Source organism: Phlebotomus papatasi, chromosome 2, assembly GCF_024763615.1.
Source record: "Phlebotomus papatasi isolate M1 chromosome 2, Ppap_2.1, whole genome shotgun sequence".
Taxonomy (NCBI): Eukaryota; Metazoa; Arthropoda; class Insecta; order Diptera; family Psychodidae; genus Phlebotomus; species Phlebotomus papatasi.
This window is the reverse complement of record NC_077223.1, coordinates 47,464,403-47,476,205: the sequence shown is the minus strand read 5'-3', so window position 1 is coordinate 47,476,205 and position 11,803 is coordinate 47,464,403. Positions and strand designations below refer to the sequence as shown.

The following is an 11,803-nucleotide window of genomic DNA, read 5'->3' as shown; positions in this document are numbered from 1 at the left end:
TTATTCCCCGTGGAAAATAAAACGAATCAATTTGTTGTACGAATTTAATATAATCTTTGTATATTTTGAAAGTAATTCGAGACAATTGTCTGCACACAACACACTTCCGCCTCAACGGCAAAATACTACAGTGAAAGAGAAAATTCTAGGAATCTCTAAAATGTGGAACACATGCTGAAACTGAGGTGATGGCGGGACAAATAGAAAATTGTGTGCATCAGGCAAAGGACACCTGGTAGAAATTCCATTCCTCCATAAAAGACGGCACAAAAGCCTTGCTTGTGGTATATTTGACTGGTGGATCGAGCTTCTTTAGTTCATTCTCATACATTCTCAGCGCTTCCGGACAATTTGATCCATTAGCCTGCAAAAATTAACTCTTCAATGTGAAAAGAAGGAATTATACAAAAAAAGCATTAACAATAATCCTTACGTGAGTCATAAACTTTCCATTGGGTCTCAACACCTTGAAGGAAGCCTCGAGGAATGTACGAATAAAGTCCCATAGCTCACCAGTTGGCGTGGGAGAAATGGGCACATCCGTGAGATCACCGAAGACATAATCAAACTTACGACCCTCTTTGATGTACTTCTGTAGAGCCACCATGGCATCTTCCACGATAATCTCATAATTGGGACCTCGTCGTCTCTCCAGAACATCTCCACAGATGGATTTGAGGTGCTCATTGCAGGCCTGCATTACAACATCATCAATTTCCAGCATTGTGACGAATTTGGGCTTCTCCTTAAGCAACTCATAAAGTAGAGCTCCATCTCCACCTCCCAGAATACATATCTCCTTGCCCTCATATTGCTCCACACCACGCATCATAAGTGTCTCAGTATAGATAAGATCAGCCTCCGCGAGATCTATGACCAGAAAAACGCGAAAAATCACGAAAAATCTACCCAAGCCATATACCAAATCTCACTTATACTTTGTAACTCATCCAGAACAAGCATGTTGCCCAGGACCTTTGAATGAACTATCTGGACTTTCTGGAAGGGAGACCTCTTCTCGAACACCATCTGATCGATGTCATACTCAATCAGGCGCTCATCTATTGAATGTCATCATAGCAAAAATCAATTGGTAAATTTATGGGGGAGAAAGAGATTTGTGACGAATCTGTACATATGGCACATTATCATGAAAATTCTCTGTGGAATCGGTAGAACCACTCAATTATTTACTCTTATATGTACTCTTAAACTCAAACAAAGAAGTAGTTTGAGATAAAACATTTCCATATCAGCTCACAAAGTAATAAGCATAACGTTTAAAGTTTGTAAAGTGTAAAACAAAGAGTAAGTTGTTTAGGTGCGACGTGTGACTCAAGGATAGATAAAATATTTCTATAAACTCGCATTATTTGTTTTTATTAAATTTGTTAGAAGAAACCATTTTTTTAATATTATAATCCTGCTTATTAATTCATTCATCAACGCTATTGATAGCAAAATTACAAAATAAACGATATAGCAAAATTTATTTCTACGCAATCGATATCCAAATTGCTGCTGGGAAATAATTTTCAATGTTATGCTTTTTAATTCTTCAATGAAGTGAAAAAATAGCCCGACAGAGGTAGAAATAAATTTTCTTGCTCTTTTCTTCTTCACCGAAAGTTTGACATCGCGCCGATTTTCATAATATTTTTCTTCATTCTCCTTACTGATTTAAACTTTAGGTGATAAGTTCTTTTCTTAAACAGTTACGTTACAAAAATAAATGGTGTTTGAAAGAATTTAATATAAAGAATTTAAATTTAAAGACTGTTAAAATAAGATAGAACCATGAGGGGTGGGTGATGTCTCAAGACGAAAACTAAATACTGTTTAATAGCATGTCCTATATTCCTTTAATAAATATTTTGTTCTTTTTTTTTACAATAAACAGCAAAATATAAATCAATAGGAAGTTCATTTCGAAAGATAAACATTCTATTTCCAGTATTTCTAATATCTAGTACTGTGCGTGGAAAAGTGATTTTTTTTTATTTTTAGTGACAGAGGCTGCTATTCTGCCATCTTTATAATTTTGTAACTGAGCAAGATCCAAGAAATTTGGTATTCTCACAGAAAAAATATTAAAGTTCTGAAATATTAGTACTCTCCAAATATTTTAGACCTTGTTATAAAGTCTCCAACAAAATTTTCAAATTACCATATTTTACATCCAAGAATTTTTCAATTCATCCAAAAATTCTTTAACAGTTCCATACATTTTCTTGTACGATCCAAGAAAAATTTAGAGGTCCTTTTAAATTTTGTAAAGTGAAAGTTTTGTCAAGGTTGAATTGAATATAATTACCTTTAAAGATATTTTAATGCTTTTTTCGTGAAAAATAACAAACCACTGTAAACACACAGTGTCAAATAATTCCGCAGATGATGCTGCACGACAAGTCTCCAAATTTTTTATATCTTGTTCGATTTTTGCTATAAAATTTCTTGGCGGCAGGATTGCTCAACCTTGGATTAACTCTAACAAGAATTCCAAATTCCGCAAAATCTCACAAAATTATAAAAATGGCAGAATAGCAGCCAGAGTCTTTGATTTTTTGTTACTTTTTGATAGCTTTTGGGTTTTCAATTTATTCGAGAATTCCAGGGGGTTTGAGGGCAATTGGGGTATGATTTTCAGGTGTAGTTTTATTATAAATTAACTTGGTTATAATACTCGTATAATAAAGGGTTGAGGTTTTTCCTGATGGAATAAATATAAATTTTTCTAATATAAAACAAATTCAAAAAAAACTATGGCTACAGGCAGTTACAGTCTCCTTTAAGACTTTGAACTTTTCCTACACCTAATTCCTTCCCTTTCCTCTCTTTCTTCTGGATTCCTATAAAAATTTAAGCTCTTACATTTCATCTAATTTCTTTCTATTAAATAACTTACTTCTTTTGTATTTTTTATACCTTTTTCACAAATTTAATTCTTCACTCTTTTCACGCATCTACTTCTTAGCTTTATGAGCTTTTTTCTCCTATTCGATGTCCATTATTGCAGTTGCAATAATGAACATAGAATCTACACTGAGAGAAATCCGAAAAAGTTAAAATAACATTCCGGAAATGTTAATTTTACCCTGAAGTATTGACCCAAAATCGGTGTAAATATTACCCTTTTTAGGTGTATTAGGGGTTAAATTAAACTCTTTTTCATGATAATTTTACCCTTAAAAAGGTGTAAAATTAACATTAAAAAATGTTGATATATTTTTACACCTAAAAAGTGTTAAAGTTACGAGGAAAAAAGTTAATCGCACCCTCTTTTTTTTCTCAGTGTATGAATATTAATTCTATCTTACTTGACAGTGCCTTTGTTGACTTATTCAAATTTAAGAAATTCACTGAACAAGTACATTGTTTGAATGGGTTAAAAGAAACATATGAGATTGTTTCCATTGTGTTAAAATAAGGCATATCGTAACATTTTGAAATAAAATGCATAAATTATTCTTTGTAAATAGCATTTTCCGTATTTGTTTATTACAATAAAAATATGCAAAAAATACATGACGAATTAAAGTAATAAGTTTTTATTACCGTTTCCTAATAAGATTAATACACTAATTTTTAATTTGACAGAGTAATTTTAATTAATCAAAGCTAATTTAATTAAAACAAGGGCGATATTATCCCTTTCGTCTTGGAGTCATTTTTAATGATTCTTTGGCCTGGCACGATCATATCTCCTACATAAATAGGAGAGTGAATTTTTCCCTTTTTGCAATTCGAAGACATCAATTCTTCATTCCTCAGGATATCCGACTACTCTTAGTTCGTGCCCTGCTCCTTCCCCTGTTTTCCTTCGGCGCTGAGCTCTTTTTTCATGTGACGAAGCTTCGCTGCGACGCCTAACCGTAACATTTAATAACTGCATCCGTTTCATTTTCATGCTTCGTCCTTATGACAACGTTTCTCAATATTATAATCTGGTACTTAGACCGACTCTATAAAAATACGTAAAAACGTAAAAACGTATACGTAAAAATACGGTACGTAAAAACGATAAAAATATTTATGTAAAAAAAATGTATATAGTAAGTGGGGTAACTGGATCGTTTTGTGAAGAGTGCTATTTAAACGCTTGTTTTTGAACAGATAAAATTCTTTTTTACTTCTTCTAAATCCATTGAATTATTCACTGTTTCATTCAGAAACATAATATAAAAAAATTATCAAAAATATTAAAGAAAATTTATAAAATAATGATAATACTGAAATAAGTCAAAATGCACTAACTGGGTCACCTTTCGTTAATTCACTTTTAATTAAAGCTTTGGATTTAAATTTAAAATACTTTTTTCACAAGGAAAAAAAAAACAATAAATGTTTTCAATCAATCAGCTGTCATTAGCGAAAATATCATTACTTGAAAATTTTTAGTGAAAAACCCAGCTGGCACAAGATTGAAATGGGTCGATTACACTCACTTATTTAATGGACAAAAATATTATTTTTGCTTTTTCTCAAACTTGAATAGTTATATGATGTTACTGTAGTGACTATATTACGAAAATAAAAATAAAAATATTATTTTTTTAAGTGGATTAGCCATAAACGATCCAGATAGCGAAGCGCCTGAATTAGCATACTTGACTGTAATTTTTTTGTGAGTTAATTAATCTGAAGAAAGCCCTAACTTCCGAACCGTAAAATTTACCGAGTTTCTTGATAAAAAATATCCTATAGATTAGAAATTCATCGAACTTCTGCGAAAAATATCCTAATTTAGACATTCAACCACAAAAATTGGATTTATATCGGTTTTAAGTAATTCAAAAAATATTTTTCCCAGATTTCCTTTAGATATCCAGAATTACAAAAAATCGAAAAAAGTTAAACGAGGAATGATATCAGTAATTCTGCAAAAGCAATGGAAAAGAGAAAATATAATTTTTACAAAGGACATTTCTTTTCAAAGACTTGATTTTTCAAAATCAAATTTTATATTTTAGTTTTGTTATTTTTTTTATTTGTAATGTGATAACATTTGCTCAGGAGATTAATGCCTAACACACAATAACTTTTGTTTTGTAAACTTGTTTTTGACATTTCAATGAGAGTGAGTGAGATCCAGATCTAGTTATCTCGCTCATTCTCATAGGAAATTTTGAAAACATGTTTACAAAATTTTCTATGAGAATGAGTGAGATAACTAGATCTAGATCTCACCCACTCTCATTGAAATGTCAAAAACAAGTTTACAAAACAAAAGTTATTGTGCGCTAGGCATAAACTTCCTGCAAAACATAGCAATAGAAAACGCGGTCACTATTGCCACTAAAAAGAGGAACTGGAACTTGTAACATTCCATTCATTCCTATTTTTTGGATTTTTTAAAATTTCTTTGTTAACACCACATTCCAGAGAATTTTCATGATTTTTTTTTTAGCTGACAATACCTCAATTACAAGTTAATACAGATTTGCAAGCGAATAACACAGAAAACAGAACTAGAGCAACATAAGAACAGGCAATAAAGGGAGCAAAAGTGCACAGGGAATTTGCAATTAAAGCTGAGAGGTGGAAGGATAAACGAAGCACACTAAAGAGGACCACGCAGAAAAGGCACCAAGCTGGAGGAAACAAAAAGATGTATATGTGCACAATTTGGACTGACAAAAAAAAACGAAATAAAAAGAGAAAATAAATAAAATTCTTTCCAATTACCTGAAGTGGGAAAATACTTTGAGAGTGGACTTCTTTTAATAGGTAGCAAAGAGTGTCCGTGAATTAAATTCAGTGTTTTAATCAAAGTATTCTCGATACCACGTGTGGACTATAATAAAGAAAAAGAAAGACAAAAAGAAATCTTGGAAGGAACTCAATAGCTAAAAATACATCTTTCACTGGGTTGGAATTAGCTTCCTATCTCTCTTTCTACCTCTCTATCACTTGCTCTTCTTCATCGAGAACATAAAACAATGAAGTAGTAAAGTGTATGATAAAAAAATTGTTGTTTTTGCATGCTTAGAATATATTGGTTTCTCCTCAAAACCATATTTAAATTTATCGTGGAAATTTACTGAGAATTCTTTAAATTTTCTGTACAAAAAAAAATCCCTGAATTCATAAAGGATAAAAAAAAATGAATAATGTGACGAGGTCAAAACTAACAAACAGAGCAAAAGACCGGTATATAGTCATTAACAGTTAAAGTTAAAATAACAAAAAAAAACTAGAGTAACTGCAACTTTTTTTAAATTGAACATAAAACTCAAAGGAGAAAAAAAGTAACGAAAACAGGAGACAGAAGTGGGACAATAAAACTATTATATTTAAGAGCGAAAACTTAACTTCACAATCAAATGAATTAATTTGCATGCCGGCAAAAAAAGTGTCTTGTTTGTTGGAATAATAGTCTTAAGTAAAATTTATCATTTGAGTATTTAGAAAAAAAAGAAATGAAATTTGAATTGTTTTGCTGCAGGAACATCTGCTGACCTGAACTTGTTAAATACACATCAATATCTGTGCCTCGCTTAATCGGCGGCAAATGTTTCGAACGTTCTGATCCCAAATAATTTCGTAAAATATTTTCCAGTGATTTTATACTCTACAAGAACAAGAGAAAACATTCATAAGACACCCTCAGTGGTAGATTTAACTAAAGAAAATTTTTCAACTTGCACACGAAACATACGGAAAATGGGAAAATAGTTATAGATAGATTTGCTAAAGTAGATATTGCTAGTCTGTTATAATAAAATAGTAGAAAGTAACATGGTTTTATTTTGAATAACAGCTGTAAAAGATGATGTTGGGCAAAAAGTGTCAAACTGCACATTTTAAAACCGATATTTTTCAAGACAACTTCAAGACAAATACTTGAAATTCTGCTATCATCGCCCAAGGTTTTAGCCCTTTATGGCCTCTACACACAAGCAAATTCCCTATGCTTTTGTAGGAAAAACTCTTCAATATGGACATAAATTTCTCTAGTGTGTGGAGGCCATTAAAGACAACTAAAAAATCGATTAAAAATGAAATTTTTCCTACAGCCATCTAAAGTTGTGTTTCGCTCTGAAAAGTCAGAAAAAAAATGTATTTTTGTCCCGCAATTTTTGATCTTCTCATCCTCAACCCTTCAAGGACGAATGGGACACCGGTGTCCCAAAAAGAAAACTAAGTTTGTCGGACTATATTTAGAAGGCAAAATAACTTTTTATAATAAAAAAAAATTGTTTTTGGGACACCGGTGTCCCACTCGGTCTTAAAGGGTTAAAGGGTTAAAGGATTATAGCAAATAATATAGAAAATAAAAAGAATATTGAAATTTTGTGCCCTCATTTTAAAGTATTTTGTATACGAAGGATATTCAATTTAACAACATTCTTTACTGCTTGATCTTCACAGAGAGAGAAGTACAGTTCCTCGTTTTTTCACTCCGCAAAATTTCTACATTGCACCCTTCCCGGGGACCACTTTTCTCGAAACGACCGACGCGACGTTAGGCTGTTTCTCTGTCTGGCCGTTACCATGTCTAAATTAGAGGACAAACGGTTCGAGATAGACTTGGTTTCCCTAGTGGATCCCCCTTTTAAATTGAAATTGAACAAAAAAAAATGTAATTTTAATTTTCATTAAAATAGCAAGAGGTAACATTTCAATCGACTGAATTTCAATAAATTAAAAATTTTCAATTTGTGTTTTTTTAGTGTTCGTTATCCACGTAGCTCTTTTAACCACAGAAAATGTCTTTTGGCAAACTACTTTTCGGAAAAATGGCATGAATAACCACAATTCTAGTGCAGATAAGGAAAAACGGTCCCCTACAAAAATAGAGGACAAATTTCTTACTAAGATGTGAACCATGTCAACTAGATATTTTATTTCATTTACGGAAATTCATAAAACAGAAAATAAGATTTTGTAATGTCCAGCGCACAATAACTTTTATTTTGTAAACATTTTTTTTGACATTTCAATGAGAGTGAATGAAATGCAGATCAAGTCATCTCGCTCCCTCTCAGATATTTTGAAAATATGTTTACAAACAAAAGTTAGTTCGTTGGTCATGGGCATAATGACCAGCGCACAATAACTTTTGTTTGTAAACATATTTTCGAAATTTTTTATGAGAAAGAGTAAGATGACTAGATCTATATTTCATTCACTATCATAGGAAATTTTGAAAACATGTTTGCAAATAAAAGTTATTGTGCACTGAGCATAATGCCCAACGCACAATAACTTTTGTTTTGTAAACATTTTTTTTGACATTTCAGTGAGAGTGAGTGAGATCTAGATTTAGTCATCTCGCTCATTCTCATGGAAAACTTTGAAAACATATTTTTACAAACAAAAGTTATTTTGCGCTGGTCATAATACTTTGAATACATCATGCTTGTTTACAATTTTTACACACAGTATTTTCAGTATTTACACGAAACCGATTTTTTAGGAAATCGCACGAAAATATTCTATCGAAACCGAGGAAAAAAAACTTTGAAAAAGTTGCATTGAGGTAAACTTCCCATAAAATTTACTCCATCCGTTCCGAAAAAAATCGTACGTTTAGAGAAAAATTAAAGATTAAGGAATGCTTTCAGGGAATGTTTTTGTTATTGATAAATATCTTATGCATGAACTACGTTCCATGTTCAGGGATAATATTGGGGTCCTGCCTGGATTGTAAGTGGAGGAACGAGAGCATTAAAATTGACTTTTTGTCACATTTTTTAAAATAAAAAAGGTAAAATTAAAAAGTTTAATATTGGAAATCCGGTGGAAGAAGTGACATTACGTCATTGGTGTATATGGACGAAATGTTCATCTGGACAATATCTAAGACGTATCTTAAAATAAAAGAGATCCTTTAAGCCGTTTAGACGATATATCAAAAATATATTTTAACTTAAGCAGACTTTAGACTAGGGGTTTAGCCTATTTCCTGAAGATCTCAAAATCTTAAATAGCGAGCAATTTTATCGCTTTTTGAATAGGTCTTTCATGTTTAATAATCCAATGCTAAGTTAAATTTTGCCAAAAAAATTGTGATTGGTAAGAAATTAGAACAGTTAAGCCATATGGCTAAGCCTTAGGTCTGAAGCCGGCCTTACGATGTTGGCACAACCCCAATATTATCAATGAACATGGAAAATAATTGATACAAAAGATATTTTCAGTGCACAACTCACTTACTGTAAGACTGTCCCTCAATCTCAATTTTATCCGAAATGTACGACTTTTTTCGGAACAAAATTATTTAGAGAATGTACGCCTTTTTTCGGATCGGAGGAAGTATTATTTAGATATTTCTAAGGTCTTCTAGGAGCTGACGGTAAAAAGATCCGCTTTTTGTCACATTTTACCCCAGATAACCCTAACTTGATTTTAACCCTTTAAGGAAGATGGGGTCACCGGTGACCCAAAAACAAAATTTTTTCTACGAACATTTTAATTTTCGTTTGTCTCTAAAAAGTCAGAAAATTTGTTTTTTTCGGACCCCCGATTTTTGAACCTCTCGTGCTTAAAAGGTCAACCGAGAGGACATGATAATGATAACTTCCTAGTAAAAAGAATATTTTTTTTCTTTTGAAACACCGGTGTCTCACTCATCCTGAAAAGGTTAAGGGAATTCTCAGAGCTACAAGTATCCAAAAAAAAAAAAACATTTTTACGGTTTTAAGGCAGTTATTTTAAAATAGATAAATTCTATAGTAAATTATTGGTGAAGAAAAAGTAATTAATTTAATTTAAAAGTTTAACAGCTTGATAAAAATAATATCAGTCATTTTTAACCCTTTAAGGACGAACGGGATACCGGAGCCTAAAAAATAAAAACTATTTTTTTCTGATTATTTAAGACAATACAGCAGAGTCTCCTAAATTCGAACGCTCGGGGGGAATTTTTGACATTTCTCACCTCCCAAATTCGAACGATTTTTTCAAAAGTAACGAAATTTATGTGAGATTAAATTGTACATTCAGGAAGAAGCACATAAATATGATTTTCGTTCATTAAGAATACGAATATTTTAACATAACCCCACAATTGACATTTTGAATCCAAACGTTGTTCGAATTTGAGAGAATCAGATTTGAGAGACTCCACAGTATAATTTTCTACTGTCAGAAAAATTATTTTTGTTTTTGGAACACCACTGTCCCAGTCGCCCTTATAGGGTTAGGGTTTTAAAATAAGGTTTTCGTAAATGATTTATTATTTATTCCCGCTTAATTATTATGTTTCTAGATTTTTGATAGTTTAAGTAGATCTTGGATGACTGGAAATTGGTTGGGAGTTTTCTTTCTTCTACATACTTTTAAAAAATAGGCATTATTCAAGTTCAAATTAAAAAATTAAATTAAAAGAAAAAATTTAATATTAAAATTTCTTGAAAAATGATTCAATTTTTCTGAAGAGGTTTTAACCCTTTAACGACGAGACAGTTTTCGCGGACCGAAAATCAGCAATAAAAATTAAACCAATGAACAAAACTAAAAAGTCTTATATCTGGCCTTCGAAAAGCCATCAGAGTCTGATTTGGTGTATTTTTTGTCTCTATGAACGATAGGGACAAAAATAGCCTAAAAGTTTAAGTAATTTTTTTGACAATACTAATGAATGATAATTTTTAATCTAATGAAAAATATTATGTTTGAGTATTGTAGTTTCTTTTCCCAAAAAGGTTTTGCTTAAAAAAAATTGGAAGTATAAAAAATATTAAAAATTTATTTTCATTATGAGAATTTAAAAATTCGTCACATTAGAGTTTACAAATTTACTATATAGCAAATAATTGGAGTCTTTTAAAAAATATCCTAGATTCCTTCAGCCTCCTACTTTGCAATTACGTACAAACATTAAGAAAAAATAACTTTAGGTAGTCAGGAAAACTTACTTTCTTTGTGGGACGCCAGTGTTCCAATCGTCCTTAAAGGGTTAAGCAAGGTTTGCGTACATGGTTTATGATTGGAAACGAGTTACAATAAAAATAGAATAGTGGATTTTTTTTCGTAATTCACACTAAGCAAGTTTCAGGATATCTTTTTCCCCTTTCTTTAAATTCTCGAATAACATTTCTGTTATGTTGTTAGTAGACTTGTTAACAGACTAGCAACCGGGTTTTTTATGTTGAATTTCCCCCTAAATTTGTTATTGATTTTCTTCACTTGCTTTTGTCCTAGGGTTTTTGAAAGGGTAAAATTGGTAATAATCTCACCAGAACCATGAACCTTAGAATCTTAGAAAGATCTACATGGTTAGTGTAAGAAAAATTTTCCCTTGAAGAATAAGTATCAGTGCCCGGAAAAGCTAGGAAAGCTACAAGGACATCTACCCTTCAACTTACTTCCAGGCTAACTTTCGGCTGCTCAGTGTTCTCCTTGAAGTACTCAATATTGATGGTGATAAGGCCTGGTGCCACGAAGAATCTCACACTCACGACAACTCCCGCTTTGTCCATGTACATCCCAAAGTAGCCATCCTCTGTGATCATGTCATAGACAAATCGAAGGTTGGGCAGATATGATTCGAGTGCTTCCTCAATGTTCTTGCGAACTTCTTTGCGCGATACCTCATCCCCCAAGCGTTGGGGATCAATGGAAAAATCCAATAGAATTGTCTGCACTGACATCTCAATTAGCTATTCTCACTACAAACACCACAATTCAACTGCGGGAGATACGGAAAATTTCGATAGAAGAAAACTCCAGCAAAGAATGTTTGAAAAATCACGTTTTTCTCCCCCAGACACTTTTTTTTGGCCGAATAAAAACCGAAGTTTGACGTTTATCGGGGTGCCCCGGGCCCGATATATCGCCAAAATATCGGTGAACTTGA

The 11,803-nt window shown here is 32.1% G+C and overlaps 1 protein-coding gene across 4 annotated transcripts; it reads right to left on the bottom strand.

Annotated features, from left to right (window-relative positions):
• Positions 1-30: 30 nt before the first annotated feature.
• On the bottom strand, positions 31-11,745 carry LOC129801365 (spermine synthase). Of its 4 annotated transcripts, none has more exons than XM_055846310.1 (5): positions 11,313-11,745; positions 6,460-6,571; positions 933-1,061; positions 434-870; positions 31-364 (listed from the first exon to the last, which is right to left on the bottom strand). In XM_055846310.1, the coding sequence occupies exons 1-5, from the start codon at positions 11,595-11,597 to the stop codon at positions 218-220; spliced, it is 1,110 nt and encodes a 369-aa protein (XP_055702285.1). In that variant the 5' UTR covers positions 11,598-11,745; the 3' UTR covers positions 31-217. The 4 variants fall into 4 exon arrangements, with proteins under 4 accessions (XP_055702285.1, XP_055702287.1, XP_055702289.1 ...); XM_055846312.1 differs by having other exon boundaries at positions 939-1,061; XM_055846314.1 differs by lacking the exon at positions 6,460-6,571 and adding an exon at positions 5,686-5,794 and having other exon boundaries at positions 939-1,061.
• Positions 11,746-11,803: the final 58 nt, after the last annotated feature.

Coding starts and splice junctions, on each gene's coding strand:
- LOC129801365 (XM_055846310.1), bottom strand. CDS start 11,597: ATGTCAGTGCAGACAATTCTATTGGATTTTTCCATTGATCCCCAACGC. Junction 1,062..6,459: donor TGTGTATTTAACAAGTTCAG/GTCAGCAGATGT, acceptor GACATTCAATAG/ATGAGCGCCTGATTGAGTAT. Junction 365..433: donor ATGGAAAGTTTATGACTCAC/GTAAGGATTATT, acceptor TAATTTTTGCAG/GCTAATGGATCAAATTGTCC.